General features: G+C 36.3%; 1 protein-coding gene across 1 annotated transcript in view; it reads right to left on the bottom strand.

Annotated features, from left to right (window-relative positions):
- ADAMTSL3 (ADAMTS like 3) overlaps positions 1-22,735 on the bottom strand; it is a gene marked incomplete at both ends in the record, with an annotated part of 186,210 nt that overhangs the window by 75,921 nt on the left and 87,554 nt on the right. The window contains 2 exons of the mRNA XM_084293125.1: positions 3,531-3,657; positions 18,309-18,545. Coding sequence (XP_084149251.1) covers positions 3,531-3,657; positions 18,309-18,545 — 364 coding nt within the window. The remainder of the gene's footprint in view (positions 1-3,530; positions 3,658-18,308; positions 18,546-22,735) is intronic.

Below are 22,735 nucleotides of genomic sequence, written 5' to 3'. Positions count from 1 at the left end.
AAAATGTGTTGATGTGCACAGATATTGCAAAAAAAGACTTGTCCATGCACACAAGACCACTGCCTGCCAAATTTCAAATCCCTGACCTGTGATCAAGTGTAACAAGGGATTTTAAGCCATATTAAAGAAAAGGTTTCAAGAATGTTTAGACAATGGGAAACAACATGTTTTTCCTTGGAATATGTTAAGTTATTTTGGCTGAAATTTCTCCAAAACACTCAGCACCTGGCATGCAAAGTTTCTGACCCAACTGTTGAATTTTGGCAAAAAGTCATTCATATAAAGTGAAGTATCAGTCAACCTCGACAATGAGGGTTACCGGCTCCATATATATTGATTTCAAAGAAGGAAGAAAGATATAAGGTAGCAGGTTGTCAGATAACTGAGCCAGCTGATGGCACTCAACAAACATGTGACAGTAATTAACCATTAGTAGATTATGTGGTACCACACGAAATAGAATGCATGGCAAGAAGGAAAAAAAATGTTACAAATCTATACTGAATTCTTTTGCATTAAGCTTTTAGCAAAAACTTAGGAAAGCTTGCAAGCATCTAATGATTTTTAAGAATGAAATGAAATTAGATTAGGACAAGTCTGTGTCTTCAACTTAATTCCCTGTTAATTTCAGAACCAGCATCTTTCTTCTTCTTTGGTATCAGAACCAGAACACTTTCCTACCGTTTCTTGCCAATAATGGTGCAGAAAGCAGACATCAGGGCCCAATCCTACAATTTTTCCATGTGCACAAAGTGCAGTAGAGTTAATGGGAGTTCCATGCATTTAGTACTAGAAACATCAGGCCCATGATATCTCATTTCCCAATGGGACGGTACATTTTACAACCTATTACACTTTCTGTTTGAATATCATTAGTCAAACCTTTAATCATTTTAACAGAATGTTAGAATCTGGCTTGTTGGCAGAAGTCTAACTTACTTTGTCTTTCAAAGGCAATTAAGTGTTAGTGGAAAAAAATAAAGAACTTTTGAAATGACAGTTCATTTCATATTTGCAAATCAGGCAGCTTTCTTTCAGTGCTTTTTAGCTTTCTGATCAAAGCATCCTTTTTTTTTATAAAAACATACTAAAAAAGATAATAAAACAAGGTAAGTCATGTATGAGAAATTATTTATCAATGCCTACATTTTTTTTTTAATTAGGACCGAGATATCTAGGCACTTTCATTTCCCCTAATGTCTCTCTTTTTTTTTTTTTTTCATAATAAAATCTTTGGTTCTTGTTTTCCTTACAAACCTTTAATTTGCCTCACTGCACAGTAAATTTTACATCCTGCTCACAACCTTACAAGCTCCCTTTTAAATATGTCTGTCATATGCTGATAATTTTACTTCTCACCAATACCTCTGAAGCTTCCAAATTAAGCTTTGGAAGACAGTCTACCTCCCTTTACCATTAGCACAAAGAAAGTATGGCATTATTTCCACATTGCATTCACACACAAGATGATTATATGGAAGTTTTTCCATACAGTGTTGAACAACGTGACCCAAAAAAGATTTTGCCACTATCACAATACCAAATAATCATCAAAAGTTCTGAGTTTAGTAGCATGTGTACTGTTTTCCTTATGTGAATGGTTATTCAGTCATACAATCTAACCTGCTGCAATGGAAGACAAAAGCAAAACTTGACGTAACTGACATCTTTCCCTAGAACAGTCTTTCTTCATCTCATTTTAAAGAACTCTTCAAGAGCCAGTGAAATCTGACAGAGGGAAAAATAAATAAAAATGAACCATGGGTATTCTTCAGAACCTATTCAAAGCAATAAGAGACCTTCCACCAGGTGAGGTCAGCTGTAGTCAGCTCTTAACCTGTGTCAGAACATCACAAAAATTAATATTTTCTGTCACAAAATTACAGTTTCAAAACCAGATCCATTTTACCTCCTCATCTTTGCTTTATTTACTAAGTAGTAGTAAGTGTAGTATTTGATATGACAAAGTGAAGAAAGAGCAACCCTCCATGTAAGCTCTTTCAGCTCGGTACAAATGTTCAAGACTTTTGCTCAGTGTTTCAGGATGAGCAACTTTATAAATTACTGAACTGCATTCTCTCATCTATGAAAAAGGCCTCGAGTAAAGACAAGGAAATGCTGACATTGATACCCCATCCAGAACACACACAAAAAAAGGTTCTTTTTGACTTGTGAAAAATTCCGTGACTTTAAAAGAGGTTGCCACAAAAATATTCGTTATTTAGTTTAGATTACCTTATGTATTGAATCACAGAACTTATGCAATACAAATAATCACACTGTACAGTAACATGCATTAAGATACCATACATTGCTTTTCAAATTATATTCACATTGAAGCATACTGCAAACAGTGTCATAAAAATATCACAGAAATATACATACTGCAATAAGAATTAAACATCATTTAATATACAACAGCTTTTTCCAAAGTCAGGGCATTACTGAAATCTTAGCAGGCTGAACTGTAACAGTACTAAAGTATCTGCAGCTGTCTGAGACAGGTGCTTCTTCCATTTAAAGAATACCTGCTTTAATTTGAACTTTGCATATTGACTTTAATAGCATGTGATCATCACCCTAGCATCTGTGGCTGTGCAGGAAGGTAGCAGACCCCAGAGGCTCCATCTCCATGTGACAAATACTTATGCACATTGTGTGTCCATAAACAAATAAATAAATAAAAATAGATGAGGCAACTGCTACTCCCACTTGATAAGTACACTGGACACATGAGATTACACAGAGCATCATCTGTGAGGGTGGAGAGCATATAAAACTATAGGCTTGTGCCTATTCTCCTCTCATCTGCTAGAAGAACCTGTTCAACTGGAGAAATTGCAGCTTCAAAGAAAACAAAAAGCAGAGGCAAACCTCTGTGTACACTTTATACAAGGTGTACAAGGTTCAGTTCTGATATCCCTCTCTTGTATTCTCAATACTGCTAAGACCTGCAAAGTTACTCACAGTAAGATGCCAATTATTTTGAGAAGGAATGCCAGAATTTGAGTCAAATACACAAAAATGAGAAGTGTTACTCCCTTCCACTTTGTGCCTTTTGTACCATAGAATTAGTTAACTTGCTTCTGAAGTTCAACTGTCTATAGGCACTTAAAAAAAAAAAAGTTAAGTTGAAAACCAGGCACTTTCAATCACACGCCACAATTTCCATAAAACCATCTATAAGATGTTTCCATGATTTAAAAACATTGCTGCAGCATCACACAGATTGCAACATGAGGACACCCTCTAAAATAAGATGTGTATCTTGATGGTTATTCCTGATAGAACGAATTAAGTTGCTCTACAAAAAAATGCATATCTCAAATTCTTTCCTAGCTATACCCTTATGTGTGGTATCCCTCATGGAATTTCAATTGACTAATCTAGCACAGACTTCAGGGTAAGTAGCTTTGGAAAACTTAAAACAAGTATATAGTGAAAAGGTCATACTCTGCAATATGTGTGTTAATATACAAGCAGAAAACATAGTCAAGGATAAATCATCACAGGATCAATTTGCAACCTACTTTTTTCTGGTGAGACATGTGCCTTAGCTTGTCCCCTCACAAGCCTGCATGTCGAACCATCTCCTGCACAGATTCCACAGTTGTCTTCCTTGGCATTGCTCCCAAGTTGTCGATCACAGCCTACTGCCTGCCAACATCAACACCACAGTCAGAAGGAGGGCAAAGCTGTAGTAGACATGCTCAGGTTTCTGGAATTTTATTTATTATGTTATCCTTTTGATTTTATGAGCTGGCCTCATTTATTCAAAGCATATCTTGCCATATATTTTAAAAGCACACTGTCATTTCCACAATTTTAATGATGATCCACAGCAACTGATACATCACACTATACAAGCGTAGGCAATACATGAATCAGTTTCCCACTACTTATGTGAATGTAGGCCATCGAGCATTCTTCTTTCCAACATGAGGGACAACTATATTTGCAATTTGTTTTTCATCACCTGTTTAATTACGTCTGAGAAAGGATTAATGCAAGGAAATAATCCAAGTTAAATATTTAAAGGACAGAGCCTTCAGTTTCACAGACAAGCAGCTGTGAGCAGTGGTTATAATCTAGTGGCTTGGCCATTCAGAATTTAATTGACATCAGTATAGATAACCTATTTGGCATGCATATCAAAACCTACATGATTCAGGTTGTTTTGTTTTTTGAATATGAGACCCAATCTATAAAACTTTGCAATGGTTGTTGTAAAAACACCCAGATTTAATCACTGGCAAAAAATCTGTAAGTGAAGTTTTTAAAAAAACATCAACTGAAAAAGATCCAAACTATTAAGAAAACATTTTTGCTGGTTTTCCCTTTTCTTCATATCAGTCACCCTACAAGAAACATGGGAGTGAGAAAGGGAAGGCAAAGAAGAGGAATAAACATTAACTAGAATTTTCTGCTGAAAGGAGAATAAAGATTTGGTCTCGCCTATCTTACCCTTCAACATTTTGTAGAAGAAACTTGCAGAGAGGACCAAATGCTGAGCAATGTGTTAAGAAAACTAATCTGCAGCTTCAAGTTTATTCAGCTCAGCCTATATGCCTCATATCCACACTTCCCTGAGAAGCAAGCTAATTTGTTACGGAAATTAAATATATATATATATATTTAAACAAACTCAGAACTGACAAATGGATAGAAAGCACTATGGAAACTCACGGTTAAAAGCAGTGCTAGAATTTTGAAATTGGCCAGTACACTTCTCTTCCTATATAAAAATGCTTGGAAGGGGCAGTTTTAGCTGCCAAGATCCACTGCATCTGTGCTATGCCAAAACTGACACACGATCCCCTTGGAGAGGTGGGGATCGAGTCCACACGTAACAAGCAGGGCTGGGTCTTCCAGTCCCTGAGTTAACACACACGCTGCACGCCCAGTGCCAAACAGGGAGAAATGTAACCTCTAAGTTTCATTTGTCTATAGAAAAGTCAGCAAAGCAGCTCCTTCTCCCACTCCTGTTCTCTTTACTTTCCCAGTTCCCCACATCCCACACTCTCTTGAGATGAAAGCATTATGGAGGAAAATTAACTGCATTAGCTGTTGTACTTCACCTGAGAGACTTGCTGCACTGAATGGCACCTCTGTAATTTTTACCTGTTTTTAACCACTTCACAACAGGTCATAGGGAAGCAAGTTCACACACTAGAGAACAGCTTATGCACTAGAGAATAGATTACATCAAAAATCCTATTCTCACCTTTCCTTTGGAAGCCCAAAGAAATTATATACTTGATGCTGACCCCCCTATAAAGAGTTAAAAAACACTGCTGTTTGGTAGGCACATGCAAGATGTTCTGCTGGAATTAGGTAATGTCGAAAACAACAGGAACCTAGAGGACATAAAGAAGGAATGCTGCTAATATCATTAGACTCTTCATTAATGCCTGTAAAACAACCACTTGTAAAGACTGACCTGCCGATGGGCTCACAGGTGATGAGAGAACATAAGAACTTTATCCCCAGACTGATCTCCTGAACTTACTTCTGGGCAAAGGCCCACATAAAATGCCACTTGATGGTTTGGGCTGGCCATCACGTACTCAGAAACGATGTAGTGGTGAACACAAGTAAGATTCTGTAACATTGCTAAAGAAGCAGCTTAACTTAATGATTTAATGGTAATGATATCTTAAGTGATAATAAAAGCTCAGTTGTAAGAGGCAGCAGATTAACCTACTCCTGTGGTAAATCAGACCATCTCAGAACAACCGCTTATTTACAACACAGAAGCAAGTCAAGAACTCGTACACAATTCCAGTACTATAATTTAGGATTGAATTAGAGGTTAAAATGTTCTCACTTGAAGATTTTTTTTTCCATTTTAGTTCTGGGTTCATCACAGATGCCAAAAAAATAACAACAAGAAAATTGCAAACAAATGACTGAACAAGTTTATCTCCCCATTTTATCACCAATTAGCATTGAGAAATGAATGAAAATGACAGTTTCAGAACCAGAAGCAGACTGGGCCACTACATGGATCAGAACACAAATACAGTTTCAAGGGATATAATAACTCAGTGCTTGATGCTGAATTAAGCCTAAGTGGCTTTAGGCTTGACAACTCTTTCAATTCACTACTCCACAACAGACTTTTTTTTCCCCTTAGCAAACTTCACTGTGCTTTTTGATCCCCACCTATGAAAGGGGTGTAACTGCAATTCTGCACCCCACAGCAATGCTGCAAGAATAAATGTCCTGAAGATCCTGAAACATTCAGGTGGTGCTATGATGGGGACCAAACCAGTAGCCGAGATGGCCTGTATTACTCTAGGGTGGAATTTTAGAATATTTACTGCTCCCCACTGCTTCTCCTGCTCTTATTCACAGGAAGATAATACTAGCACATGGAGGTAAATTGTTACAGCTACCGCAAGGGTAATCTTTCTGCAGATCTCACAAACACATTTCCATTTTATACTGTAATCTCATTTCCTAAATATTAAGAATATGCTTATTCACTCATCGGTTAATTCTCAAAGGAAAAATTCAGCTGCATATTATGATACTCTATGTGAGAAATTGTTATTTTTATTAGCTTAAGCTGTTGTATATTTGTAGGCTACAGATCAAGCAATCCTTTGGTGAGAGAAGGGTGTTGAGCAAGCAAAGGACTTAGAAGACCAGGCCATTAAAGCCCAACATGATAATAATAAACACACAGTATAACTGAGCTATTACACACAGTTGCTATGAAAACAAACTTTCATCACATATAACAAAATAATACAACTGTGCAAACATAAGGCGCTGTTGTGTCCAATGTGGAAAGACGAAAAAAGATAATCAGCACAGCAGCATTCTTTAGAGGACAGTTTCAATAGTGTTATTGCTTATTTTTTTGATAAACACCCTAGAAATAAAGCAGGAACACTAGCTGCTCATGCAAGGGAATTAGAGGAAAAGCTTTACAGCTTTCTTGCCAGCAAAGGTTCAACTAGATCCATGCGCCCTCTGTGGACTTCCTTCTGAGATTATTTATATCAACTATCATGAGTATGCAGTGATATCCCAGGATGCAATTTAGAAAATAACTCAATTTAGGATCGCAGTTTAGGCCTAAAATGAGCACAGAATTCCAGATAATTTAGCATATGGTATTTTGACACCAATCATTATAAGTATTAATATTTAACTAATAACTTTACTAGAAAAATAAAATGGTATTTGAGGGAACATTTTGAAAAGAGTATATGTATATTTACATGCAGAGCTATAACAAGGTCTAGTAAATGATACATGGCAACAACCTTCCCCATCTTACACATCTCAGCAAGCCAAAGGGGTCTGATGATTTTCACAATTAAGGTGTTTGTTAGGATTAATTAACCCCACATCACTAGCTGTTTACAGAGCAAAGGGATCAGCTATAAATATTATAGGTAGATTGGGAAAACATCTGCAGGCTTTTAGGGCATAGTCAAAAATAATTATATTAGGTGATTTTAACATAGACTGCATAAATGAAACAAGTGACAATTCAAACCATGTAATGGAAGGATTAGGACCCTGTCAAGTTAAAAAAAAAATAAATCCAGAAACATATACAAAGGCCTGACAAATAGGTCAAAAGAATGGTACAAGTATTGTAAGGACTCAGTTGCAAGTGTGTTCCCCATACAAATAAACAGCTGGGGAAATATTGACCAATGTTTAACAAAATGAAAAATGCGTGGAAATTTAATACAAAAAAGGCTTTGATAAATGAGTACTTTGTGCATTTAATAAATTGGCCATGATCAGATATCTATGAATTCGGACAGGGTGAAATTATTTTCAAAGCAGTTATGAACCATGACTATTTTAGAACAGAACCTGAGCATGTTGTTTAGCTGTCTTTTTTAAAAGGAAAAATAGACACATGCAAACAAATAATACTGTTTTGTCACAAGCAGGTAGGATAGAAAGCAGTTAAATAAGCAGTGAACAGAAGGACTCATGAGCTTCAATGAACTTCTAAACTAAACGTTAGTGTGCCAATGCTATTGTGAAACACAGTACTGAGGGGTGTTAAATGTTTTGTAGCATGCTTAGAATAGCTCATGTAAGTTCAGAAAGGCAGAGGAAGAGCAAAAGGTCATGGCATAAAACATAGCAATACAGATGAAAGAAAAATGAAATTGCTGCTGCCATGTTAGAGGTGACTATGGAACATTACAAATATCTTTGCAGATACGAATCCAAAAATCACTCAGATACTCCCACAGCTGTTTCTTTAACTCTTATGCACTTAGTAGGGTTTCAGTCAAGGTGTTAGACTTAAATGAAGAAATCAATATTGCATCTTAATTCTGATTTATAGTCAAAATATAATTTACTAAACTAAAGGATCTTCCCTTCTTAAGAAGCTGTTTATAGTAAACCATCATTAAAATAGGATTACAGAGGGACAGATTTGTGACTGTTTCCCACATAGCAAAAAAGCATTGTAGGGAATACCTGGCAAACCCTAAGACCCCTTCAGTCTTACCTTAATGACCATGCAGAACTGCCCATGCAGGGCTCATTACAGGATCAGATTTTGAAATTTGAGTTTTTGCTTATTAGACCATTGATTTAGGCATCCTTAACTTGGTTATTCCCTTAATTGACTGCTCACCTCCATCTTCAGGACCTCTCTTTCAAAACAGGTATGACACCATCTTTTGTAGAAAAAATCTTTTGTTCAGGGAGGTGAGTTGTCAATTATGAAAATAATGAGTGTGTCAATCATAAAAATATTGCTGGAATACTAAAGATTCAAGATTCTATGCTTTGAATAAGAAGCCTGAAGGTATAGCCACACTTCACAAAACATGAATACTGAAGTTAAACATGAGTAAAAACACCAGGATCTGTGCATAACAAGCACTGAGCATTAAGTACCACTTACTATCGAAAGTATGAAACTGTATGTAGCAACATATAAAATAATATACAATATTTCTCTTTAGAAAAGGGCTCCCTGCTTCTCTGGAGCCAGAAATCCAGGTGCAGCCAGAAAAAACATACTGAGTTGTCCTAATGGAAGTGGCCACAAAAGAATAAATCACTGCTGATTTTATTTATGTTAGATATATAAAGATATATAGATAGATATATATAGGTAGATAGATACATATAGGTAGATATATACATTCTGTGAAATGTTAAGATTGTTGAATGCTGAAGTTGCACTTGTGTCATTTTTTTCTCTCTACCGTGTCTTAGACTAAGCTCTTAGCAGACAGACAATTTAAATTTTCAGCAAATATCCACACTGAAAACAAGTATGTGCTAAATACTACTTTATTGTCCTCAGCTGATTCTAACAGTATTTTTTGATTTATAGCCTCATTTATCAGTGATTCCATCAAAATGACAATGTAAGTTCATTACATTTTTTAATGTTCCATGTTTGCCCAAGGGACTGGCAAGCCTTATGTCAGGGAGTGATGCTTTTTATTAACTTGATTAATTTTAATAAAATAAAAATAGAAAACCAATTCAACAACATCTCACAATGACATAATTAGCATCCTTCTAGAGTTGCTTTGTAAACCACAGAATGGTTAGAGAAATCCAGATGAAGTCTACTCAGTACATTTGCATTTTCTTACTTTCATTGGCTTGGCTATTTCAAAAGACACACATCTGTGTGTACTCATGAAATAGATTGCGAATGGGGTAGTAACACAAATGTTCAGCTGACATTTAGTCAAATTCAGCCAAAGCAGAAAACCCAGCAGAAGTGCCCAATATTCTTAATTTAAGAAAGAAGTACATTTCTGCTGCACAAGGAGCTGTACTACAGAATACATAAATGGAGATAATTATATTTCTTAACAGGAAAGTGATAGTTATTCTACAGGGGGATCCTTTCCCTAAAGGCCTGACCAGTCTGTCATTATCCTGGTACATGTTGCCCAGTAGTTTAAGTTTTGCAATATTCCTGTAACAGATCTGTTGCTAGTCATTCTCAGTAAGTGAATCCTGTATTGTTTGGACCACTGCCACTGATCTGCTGAAGGGTGTAAAGACTATGTGAACCAGGTGCAATTGGTTTTCATTGCCTGTGAAATTTGTCAAGGTGTGAAAAACATTGAATAAAAGTAGGCTATTACACCAAACAGATCCAATGAAGTGATGGGGCTGCCCTACCACCAGAACCAGTAGTAGCTGGACTGTCATAACCAAATTATTTATTTCATCCTTAAAAGAGATTGGAATATAGATTGAAATGGAGCAAAAATATCTACATAGTTTTAAAGGTTATCAGCATTGCACAAAATACAAGATATCCTCAGAACTATTTCTGGCAAAAATAATGTTCTCCAAGTCTTGTGACTTGACTAAGGAAAGACATATGTTTTATTTCAACTTTTGCTAGTAAAAGAAAAAAGAAAATAGTGAGAAATCCTTACATGCTCACTAAAATAAATCTGCAATAGCAGTTTATTAGAAGCAGTCTCAAGAGGGAAAATTAAAATCCTCAAGGTCTTGGTCAGAGAAAAAAGATTTCTATTTCTACAAAGAGACGAACCAAAAATTTCCAAATTGAAAAATTAAAGCTGCGTTTAACTGTACAGGCACATCTGCTATCACACTACACAGATCTTGTTGCATCAGTGTCAGCTATTTGTTGCATTTTCTCCTGCCCTACTTGTCTTGCCACAGAATCACAGTGCAGGCAGATGTTAGGAATGTCTGCATCCACACAACAAATAACTTTAAATATGGCTATGGGAATTTATGGTAATAAAAACATAAGTATAAAATTCATCATGGGAAAATCCTGCTCTGCCTTAGTCAGTATTTTCCATGCATCTTTGCCCTGCTGTAAAATCCAGAGGCTATCATTCAAAGCCCATCTATTCATTTACTTTGCAGTCTATGCTCACATCCTTTGCTTTGCGATAACTTCAGCTTGTAGTTTATTTCTATGCAGATAAAATATGTCCATGGAGAGAATATAAAGTAGTAACTCCCACTCTTTCCCATGATCATCATCTACAAGTGATTCTGAATAATAGAGGGCTAGATACCAGGATATCCCCTCTAATTCAGAAAGTAACTTTTTTTTTTTTTTTTTTTTAAAGTAGAATACCTTCTACTGAAGGTAGAATTCTGCTTTATCGTCCCTAAATATTTAATTGGTCCTCCCTGAATTAAATTGGTCTGATTTGTTCTCCCACTGTCCTGTCTCATAACTCTTCATTTACGTCTATGCTCAACCTAACGAAGGTTTGATTGTAGCACAGGGTCTTGCGTCTCTGCCAGCAAACTAGTGCAGGTCAGTAGCAACCCGGGCAATCTGACCTGTGTGTCAGCATATTTTAAGAAACAGATTACGGTCCCTTCAGGGACTTTGAGCATGTACTCTGACAGTGTATGTCCCAGCCCATTACTTCATTTTCTTGGGAGCAAGAAAAATGATTGTGTGTTTTCAGTTGTTTGTGGATAAGAAAGCAGGGAGTAAAGAAAAGCATGTCAAAATCCAAAGTTCAGAACAGAGGAATAAAATAAGTCAGAATGATGGGCATGAGAAGACACACCATGATGTTTAAATTCCCCAGCCCTCAATACAGAGAAAAAGAATGTAAAACAATAAAAAATGAAAAATACAGTGCATAAAATTCATTGCATACTAAAGGGCTCCTAAAAAAGACTTTCCACATATTTCTGCAAACATTTTTATATCTGAAGGCAAGAGGCTAAGGAGTGTTCCACAATTCTGCAAATCCACTTCCATCAAATAAAACAAAGTGTTCCCAAAACATTTAACTCTTACTACAGGATCTGTCACATGCTAGAGCAGCTGAGAGATCATAGGACCACCCAGCAGGAGAGTAAGTACCCTTTCCCACACTGTTTCCATTTTAGAAAATACACATACACACAGAGGGTAGGACACAAATTCCCATTAGGCTTCTTGCTTGTGAGAATGCTTTTGAAAGGAATCAATATATGGAATCAGATTACTTTTTCTTTTTGGTTGAGCCCAGACAAGTCTCCCTTGCTATAGGAAGGTGAAGCTAGCTCCAGGGAATTTGAAGGTTACTAAGGCAAGTTCTAGTTCAACAAGTTCAGGGCAAGCTCTGGTTCTAAGGCAAATTATCTAGTTCAATAAGATAACCAAATCCTAAATTATCTTACCGACTTTATCATTGTTCACATGCTGTAGGACCTTGCTAGGCTGGGAAATAAAATCATATTTGTACAAAGCTCACTAAAACAAAACAAAACCTGGCAAAGAGCTTCAGTTAAAAAAAAAAAAAAAAAAAAAAAAAAAAAAAAAAGACACATAGATAAGGAATGGAGATCAGAAGGAACCCACCACTTATCTGACAAGGAAGGATAAACACAGACAGTAAGAAATCCCCATCAGCTATATTTCTCCATAAGAAACGGTGGTGTGGAGAAAAATAAAGGGTCTAAAAAGAGATGACAGTTTCTAGTAGCAGCAAACAGCTGTAAACTAAAAGCAAGGGATTCCATATGATGTTTTCAGTGCATCTTACCATTATGTGCCACAAAAGCTCTCCTTTGAGCCGCCAACAATGTCATCTCATGTGAACCACTACCCTGAGGTTGGCTGTCACATCAGAGGGGTTTGAATGAGCCCCTATAATGTGGCTGTGCAGTCTGCTGGCTTGGGCAGTGCTGAGAGCCTCCGTGGCAGAGGAAATGCCAGCTTCTGTGACAGAGGGTGGCACTGGCAAGTCACACAGGACAGGTTTATGAGATGTCACATGAATGTAGCTATACGGAGATTTTGGTACATAGATCTTCAGGACAGAAAGATATATTGGAACTCCATGAGTAACTCCCATAGTCACTCTGGATAAATTCCAGCTCTAGTGCCTGCAGAAATATGTAGCCAGGGTATGGGTCTCTGAACTGGGATCTTTCCATGCTCCTACTTACTTTTGTACATAATTACACTGTCTGTTGGCTACTTAACAGTACCCAGAAAAGGGTATAAGTATAAAAAAAAGACTTAACAAAAAGCTACTTCAAAATCAATTCTTCCCATGAGTTGAGGTTTGAAGGCTAAAAAGATGAAAGGCAAAAAATGTGATGTGGTGATTTTTTTTTTCCCCACTTTGTAAACTGTTATTCAATGATTAGCTATTCCAACATCTTAGAGTAAGGTTATATTAATTAACATATCACCTTCAGCATGATTACTCTAAAGAGTAAAAGTTAGAAGATTTATATCTAGATAGCCATTTAACTCCTAACATTCAAATTAGAGTAAATTCAGGAAGGAACATAGAAGAAATTTCTGTATTTTTAAGGAATCAAATTCCTCTTTAAAGCATAAGATATTCTTCGATACCTCATTATTCATTACAATAATAAAAAATTAGAAACTAGCTATAGACAACTATGTTTGTAGATTCATTTCCTACATATATTTATAAATGAGATGAAAATCTTTACCATTTCCTGTGGTTTTTACTGGGAAATCTGTGGTAATTGTGGATAGAAGTATCCTTCCTAAGTATCTGAACACCAAACCTCCTGTGCATTTTGGGAAGTCCTTTATCACACAAGCAAAAAGAAGTATCCACAGGAACTCACAGTAAAAGGACACAGAACACCTTAAGCGAGCACTTTGTGAAAACAACTCTTAGAATACAGGGAGTCAGAATCAGAAGAAATTACTAATCTGCTATGATTTTATGTTTTAAGCATGAGCAGAGCTCATGAAAAATCATGAAAAAATGTGCAGACTTCTAAAGGCTTACAGCAACTGTTTTCAATGAAAACTGACAGATATTTATATCAAGAGTAAGACTGCTTTGGTGGCAAGTATGCGAGATACCTACTTGGCATATCGTGACATGTGACAGAAAATAACCAACATGGCAGAAGTCAATGGCACTTCACTTGACATATGGGATGTGTTCTGATGTCAGCTAAATTTATGCCATATGCTACAAAGCATAGTGTAGAGTCTGCCTTTTTTGGAACACAAACAACTTGCTGACACTAAATGGAAAGTTCACCACAGGATTTACATCATCTTTGACCTAATTGTGACAGCCTAGTACAAAAGTAGTCAGGCTGCTCCTCAGGACTCCAGAGTTCTTGGGTGATGCATGAATTTATTGTCCAAACACATGACTCCAGATTATGAAAATTATCAGTGTAACCATTTTAGGTACTGAAACAAGTAAGACCCCATTTTGCATTTTGGAAGGAAAAAAAAAAAAAAGAGAGAGAGAATTAAAACCAAAAAAAAACCAAACAAAACACAAGGAGAGGTAAGGCCTCGAGGCAGATGGAGCAACTGGGTAAACATTGCCCACACATGTGTCTGACATACAGATGTTTTTAAATGTCTCCACCCACATCCAGATGGGCACAGCAGGAACATGTATGAAAAAATGTGTTGGGAGTTGTGCAGACTAGAAAAAATATCAGAAGTTAAGTGTGAAAATCCTCCTGGCAGTGAAGTTTTGACCTGTCCACATTTAACACAACAGACCCAGATATTTGCTTTGGTAACACAAGCAAGGCAATAGCAGACTTAAAAATAAATAAATAATGATTAAATTGCTTGGCTCAGTTGAGCCTTGAGGAACCCCAAAATACCTTATTAAGTTTCCCAATAAACTTTTCCCTGCCCCTCTGCCTTTAGATTTTGCTTTCCCTGAAGCCTCAAAACTCTCATGCAGAGAGCAGTTTTGTTGTCTCATGATTTTCTTTGACAATGTTTTTAGTTTGAGTCTGCTTGTTAAGGGAAGTGCAAAGAATCAGCACTGAATCTCAACAATACAAAGTTATCACCCTTGTAATTTCATGCTCTGCCCAGGAAATCTACAGAACAAGAATCCAAGAGGAGAGCTTAGTGATGCAGCCTCTAAAGTAAGCCTACCTTATCAAGAATAAGGAAACAGAGGAAAGTGCAATCATGCTCGTGGCAGGGGAAGCTGAGATCTTATAAAACTTGCCAGCTTTCTGAGACAATAAGTGAGCAAAACCAGCAGCAGTTGCAAAAGGACTCGGGCAAGCCAGTCTCCTTATACTAACTCTTTGGTGCTCCCGGGCATAAAAGCAAAGATATCCACATCAGCAGAATGACATGTTTATTTAGATGAGTTAACTGTAAAAACACTTGCCAAGTTATTTGCAGGCTGTGCCAAGTATATGTCAGAACCCAACAGACTGATCTTATAGCAACAATCCTGGAGAATCACATTTTTTTGCTGTCTCTCAAACTTAACAGCAGTTGACTAAACAATCGTATTCTTCCAGGAAAGATTAGATGTCAATTTGTTTTCTTTTCCTGCTTAAACAGGAGTAGCAGCAAAGATTGGTGTCAGTTTCTGAGGAAGTACCCCCCTCTCCACTCCCTTTCACAAGAAAGCAACCTTTCCACTCTGCACCCAAAACAGTCCACAAAGAGAAAGATTAGTCAAATGACTATCATCTTTAAAGGTCTTTGGTAAATAAAACTCCTAGTGTTGATAACAGCAGAACCACTAAATAAATAAATGAGTAAATAAATAAATAAAATTATTATTGTAAGATCTCAAAGTACATCAAAGGTCTTGATACAGATATAGATACCTCGATAAAAATTTCCAATTCTAAAACAACAAGTCTAGACTTAAAAAAAAGAATCTATCAGTGCAAAAATACTTCACCAATAGCCAGTGCCTTAAAGGAAATGCAGAGAAAGCACCTCAGAGCTTATAATTTTAGATTAAGGTATAAATGAGTAAAATCACATATGAAACTGCATACTATAACCTTGGATTTTTTCCTAAAAGATGTTCTCTCACACTGAAAAATATTTTTGCACAATTAAAATAATAATAATATAAAAAGGAATAGATGGAGAAAAAAAAAAAGATCTCATTAGCAGTGTAAAAGAGCTCCAGTGCCTATTTCTGAAATGACTAAGTTCTTGAGCCACTACTTGGGTTATTCTAAAATCTGATTATTTAAATTTCCAACTATTTGTCAAATATACATACAGAAATACTGAAAAATACTAACAAGAAACATTTAAGACAACAATTCTGAATATGTCTTTCAACTGTTCTTCATAAAACTTGGTCCAGCCTAGCCAAAATGAATTTTACACTATTTATTAAAGATTCTGGATGTTCAAGGTCATTTAGATTCAACACCCTTCTGTTCTGCAATAGACGCAGAGAAAGGCTTCTGTAGATGTATCATCTACAAAATGCTTTGATAACCTCCAGGGTGAAAGTTGATACTAAAAGAGACATCACTAAGAATATTGCAAAAGAAATGTATTATTTTGCAAGTGCTTCCATTGTTTATAGAGGTATATCCTATCTAAACACGTACAGTAATGAATGCTGTTGGATACCTCTGTGAAATACTATTGACAAATGCTGTCTCTTGAAGGGCAAAACCGTAAGGAACTCTTCTTCTATTTCAGAGGCAGCAGATGCATTGTATGTTGGCATGATTGGTATTGGAAGTGCAGTATACATAGAAGTCACAAAACACGCAGCAAGGTCCAGATCATATATTAATGTTGCTGTAATTTGCACACCAGTCTTCTGCCAAACATCAATTTTTCCCCAATAATGGGGCTATTTTGCTCTCCAGACTATATACTGCATTTTTGAGCCACATTCCTTTTAGGCATTTAACACAACAACAGATTCAGAGAAAGGAAACTAATTGCAATAACATATCCATTCTATTAAGATGGTTCTGTTTATAAAACTTAATATTACAATATTTATTTGATAGTGAGACATGATCAAAGCCTCAATTATAGCCTTTTTTTTAAACCCTAACTGAAGTTAATAGCATAACTCTAATAATAACTGTAGATAGAAAGGTAGATTTCCAGTAAAAATACACTAAAAATCAAATAATTCTATCACAACTTCACCCTGTATAATAATGGTTACCACTCTGGGTAGAGCTCAAAATAACTGGTTCCAAGTTACTGAGTCTGAAATTGGTTCAAAAAGCCATTATGTTAAGCTATTAATATCACTTATAAAGGCCTCTTACAAACCTAGCATGCAGAGCACATTTGTACATTGACTGTGTCTGTGCAAGGAAAAATCTTATAACCACTTCCAACTGCCTGAAGCCTGTCTTTCAGCTGAAGCAGAAAAGGTGGTGATATGGAGACTAGGCAGACAAGGAGAGAAGTCTGGGTAGGACTGGGTAGAACTAGGCACAATGCTGAATGAATATCAGCTGGCTAGAACTAAAACTGGGACAGATGAAAAACGATGATATTCAAGCCAAGAGAACCAAGGAAGTATGGTACTGCCCTTCCTCATGCATTTCTGTTTTCCAGTTACTAAGGCAGCACAAAATACCGGGATCTTATGCTGCTGTCTCTCTTTGCCTTAAGGTTATCAGGAGGCTAGGTCTCCTGATCCAGGTCGGCCAGTAAAGATGTAACACCTCCTTATGAGGTGCTAAGCCTGGAGACAGAAAAAAAAAGAAGTTTCAGCTGGTTCTACATGAAGTATTATCCAACTGCCATCCACTTTTGTTCTGACAGTGAGCTTCTAACCCAATTATCAAACTCATGTGAATATCCATCTTAAGAGGCTGCAGAGGCCTTAGACTCCCTCTTCCATCAAAGGACAGCAAGTATGATGCAAGTATGTAAAGCAAGAGTTTGGCAGCTGAGCAAGCCTTGTTTATTTTTAATGTTTTTATCAGAGGCAGAACCTCCCCTCTAGCAATGAAATCTAGAAATTACAAATGTATGATAGGAATTTAAGATTCAGATCTTTGGAACGCACCTTGTGAAAAAAAATACAAAAATATTGTAGTCATATTCATTGCCTGGATTAGGAACTTCTTAATGAAACAAAGAGGCAAGAGTAACACATGTAACAGGCAGACATACACACTCCCACACACCCAACTGCCATTCTGGGCTGGAGCCTGTAAAATATAATTTTTTTTCTATAACAGAGTTCATGCGATGAAAGACTCGGAGAAGAAGTAAAATGAATCTGAAGTCTATGTAATTTCATCATACCATGGCAGACATACCAAAGGTTGGGGTTTAACTAGTTTCAGTAATTTTTACATGACTAAAAATTACAATATAAATACAAGAATGAGTGAATGTTATTGAGTTGTTATTTGTATATAAAAATGTCAGTGGGTAAGACAGTCAAGGACTTCTGTGTGCAAGAGAAAGGTAAGTTATCTACAATCCAGGTGGCAGTACTTGCAAATACTTCTAAAGAAAATTGATATATAAAAGAGAAGAAAAAAAAAAAGTGGCCACTTCATGTGCAAAGTGCCACAGAACAAAGGCCGTATTTGGATTTCCACTACAAACATACCTGGCATATTCCACTGATGCACATATCCAAGGATTCGATATTGCAACGAGTACCATCTAGAACTTTTGGGGCAAGCTCCACAATCAAGTTCTTTCCCAGAGCTTGACACTTCAGGGCACATGGTGCAGTAGGATCATTATATACGGGGATCCACTCATAAAAGTGTCCCTGGTACTTGACATCATTGTAGGCTGAACACTGTTGTGCTCTAAAGTCACCAACATCTGAAGGGCAGTCCTATAAACAAATGAAAGAAGATAAATTATTAAAAAAAAAAAAAAGTGAACCATCTGCATTTTTAATAAAGCTATCTGAGAATTAGATAGAACCTATTCGGGTAGGCTTGTTTCAGGAATGCTACAAAAAATATCACAGAATCATGGAATATCCCGAGTTGGAAAGGACCCACAAGGATCTTCAAGTACAACTCTTAAATATGTCACACTGCAGTGTTCTACTGTGTGTATTAAAACAATTTATGTTCCTTAATCCGTTGCTTACAATACAGGAAACAGAATATTAACCATATCCCAGTAATAACACAACTGATACATGAGAATAATTTTAAAACGCTACATTTTACGACACCATGTTGTACATTCACTTCTAAAGCCTGAAAGACACCAGAATTTTGTCCTCTACTATAGTTACAAAAAGATCTTCACCTCAATGGAAAAAGTAGTATTTTGTTGAAATAAAAAAAATACTTCAAATCAGTAATAATTATATAGTGCTAGTTCTAAGGAGACAGTTCAATACTTCCTCCCATACAGAGCCTCAGCATATATAGCTAAAATACAAAATACAATAAATGTCTCGGTAACGAAGTTTGGAATATTCAAATTTTATTTTTATTTTTTATGTATAAAACATTGCACCCAAACAATGATGTTAATATTAAACTACAGTGACAGGAAAGGAGATGAATATTGATTTATTCAAAAGGAACTTTGGTAAAGTACTGACAAAGGAGTTGGTGTGTCAAACAATCTCTCACTGAAGACTTCCCTTAGAAGTATGTCCAGTGTCAAACAGTCCATATGCCAGACTGAGAGGATATTCTTCCAAGAATTCCAACTGCACATACATGCCAGATGTGAGGCTGATTTTAACAAAGATTTGTTTTCATTGGATATAAGGCTGAAAGATTGTGATGTGTCGGCTGAACTCCTGGAACTTATTACTCAGTATTAGTTAAAAATACTAATCCTGAACTGTGCTTCAACATTATCAGAGAACTGAGCATCCCCTGAAAAAAAAAAAAAACTAATGAAACAGCAAGTGCATTACATGATACTACAAATTAAAACATACATAAGAATGGTATGAATTTACTCCAGTGTCCTCAACATATCTTCCTGACACCATTTTGTCATATGAATCTAAATGAGTTGGTACTGCATTAACATGATACTTTGTCAGTTCCTCATTTTTTTTTATAATTATTTTTATCTTCACTATAGGAAACAGCAACAAAGAGATGTCTCTGGCTCATCTGTAGTTCATAAAAAACTTCTAAAATCAGTGGTGCCTTTATAGATCAGCACAAGGAGCTTTTGCAAAGTGCACTGAGCAATTCACTGATCATTCCCAGCAATGCTTTTCAACACTGCCTGGTCCTACGCCTTACAGTGACAGTAAATTAAAATTATGCTAGTACATCTCATATTTTTAACCTGGGATACTTCTAGGTTGAGTCTAGTTTGTTTAAACAATAACATGATGAAATAAGAAAAGGAAAATTTTAAATTACAGTTTATGTAACACTTCAAGAGTTTTGCCTGTGCAAAATCCCACAAGTGAGAGCTTCTAAAAACGTGAAGCAAATACTGTTAGAAAGTACCCTTATTTACTATCATTCCAGAGAAATTCCCCAAATTTGCATGGGTGTAAATGAGAACAGAATTTGGCTTGGACTTATCTGTCACCTCCCATTTACCACAACTACAAGGCTAAAAAGCAGGGAGGACACCAGAATTCATATGGATACCATATGGTTCCCTTCCACCATTGCAAATGGAGGAGAAGCTAAGGATAAGAAATAGTAGAAGTAAAGTTAGAAGCAATATTTTGGACTAGTGTTATTCAACCATGCACAGCTTCATTTTCATAACAAAGAACTAAAATGCTATCTGTAAAATAGGCAGAGAAATGTCCTTAGGCTGAGTTTTGACAGGCTGTTCTTACAACTCATTATCGCTAGGTGTTGATGCAATGCCAAGACACAAACACCACAATGTCAGAATGTCAACCTATGGTTCCTGTACGCTTCTCACTGATTCAACACAATGCAGCCCCTTCCACTCAGTTCCTGACTGCTGGAGAGCAAGTGAATTTTCATCTCCCTATTCTCTTTTGGCATCTTCAAAGAACACAAAGAGACTGTGGCAACTCCTGATTCACATGCCAACTCCACCTGCTTTATGTTTGAGCTGTGTTCAAAAGCAGGAGCCTAAAAGGAACATCACAAAGGGATATCAGAGGGCTGAAATTATCATTTACGTTATTGTAGAATTTGGATGACAACCGAGTAGAGATCCGTTTTCCTCAGAGCAATATATGTTTGTATAAAGAAAGGAGTTCATAATCTAAACAGAAAGACGAATAAGCACAGAAAGGAATGTAATCAAGACAACAAGAGGATTCAGACTTCAGATTGATTTCATTGGACTGGGTCAGAAAAGTGAGGGGGGGGCTTAAAAAGTAGAAAGGAAAAATGAGGGGACAAGATGTGGGAGAGGTAGGCAAAGGAGAAGCATGTGTGGGAAGTGGGCAAGGCTGCTTGTCAGCCAATGATACAGGAGCAACAATCCTTACTCTGTGGTTTTAATCTATTTCAGATATCAATTCATTCCTTCTATTCCTTCTTTCCCCCTACCCTGTCAATATTCCACACTTTTTTTCTTGTTTTTTTAAATATTTTTGCTATCAACTTCAGGATTTTTCACATTTCCTAACTTCAGCGATCACTTTTGCCTTGTACTCAAAGCACTGAACCAAAGCCAGGCCACTCATAGCTTCATACAAAACATAAGGAGCTGAACAGATATCTATGATGTCTAATACATGAAAACGTTGGCAAAATAATCACATCCAGATTTCATAGTGTAATGAATTGTTTTTATGACATGACTTATGAACATATTAGACAGGCAGATCTGAAAAAGATGCTTCAGACATCACTACCATGCAGTTTAAAACATATATATAATCTCCCATTCTTTTTGTGACAGATCGTTAAAACTACTGCATTTAAGGGCTGGCTTCCTATGAAATGTATCGTTTTAGTTTTGGCAGTGACTATTCATAGTCTTTGAAAACAAAGCTAACCTGGGAAATCTGAATCTTTGTAAGCAATGTTCATGGACAAAATATGAAGGTTGCATCAGACCCTGTGATTCCTGCCAACAATTACTCTGCTGAAAAAAGCACAAAAGAGAAGGCAAGAAAATTCCCAGTAAAAATGATGACACCAAAGAAAGTCTAGTCCTTTGTCTAGTTTTGTTCTTTGAATCTCATTTTGTTGAAACCTAGCCAAAACTGATGAAGTCATTGTTTTGTTTTCTTTTTGAAACTAGCTTCAGGTTCTAAGTTATTCAGAGGCAATTTTCAGGCCACTTCTTAGTAAAATCAAGATACCTGAGCTAGAAACCCTAGCCAGGACAGCTATAGGGTATATCAGCATTATTAAATAAAAAAAAATAAGCAAACAGATTAGAAAGAAACTATGCAACTCATAGTGAAATATTATAGGAATAGAGCAGAGATAGATCAGCCAAGATTTTCTGAATAAGATAAGTGAACTGGTTAATAGGTGGATGCTGAGACAACAATACAATAAATATGCTGAACAGGTGTGAGCATTATCTGTATATAATAAAAGTTTACAGTGGAATTAAACTTGAGCAAATCTGTTACAAAATGTTTTTTTTCTTAACTGTAGGAGAGTCACTCTGGCAAACATATAAGTGACTTTTTGGCACGTAAGAATGTGAAATTTATGGGGAAATGGCCCAAATAACTTGTTCTATGAATAAGACCCTAAAGGATTATCTTAAACACTTCCATATAGTGCACATCATAGCATCAGAATGTAACAGTATATACAAAAATGGAAATATAAAAAAGGGGTTTAAGAAAGACTGAAAATCACATTGAACAGCATATAATGAATAGTTTGTATCATTTATTTCTCTAAAGTTTCTTTAAGAAAAGCTGAAAGCACACATACAGTTCTAAGAAACCAAGCACATGGCATCCCAGTTATAGACAGAAAGATAAGCAGGTTAAACATATGTATGCCTTAATAATCTCAGCAATTATTTTGTTGCTAAGACCTTGAATTGATTTTTTTGATTGAAACATCACTAATATTATTCTGGAACTATGCTTGAGTTCAGCGAACTTACTACTATTCTATTACAAAT

The sequence above is a fragment of the Netta rufina genome (assembly GCF_964035555.1).
Source record: "Netta rufina genome assembly, chromosome: 11".
NCBI classification, from domain to species: Eukaryota; Metazoa; Chordata; class Aves; order Anseriformes; family Anatidae; genus Netta; species Netta rufina.
Note: the sequence above shows the minus strand (reverse complement) of the source record. Positions and strands in the feature narration are given on the sequence as shown.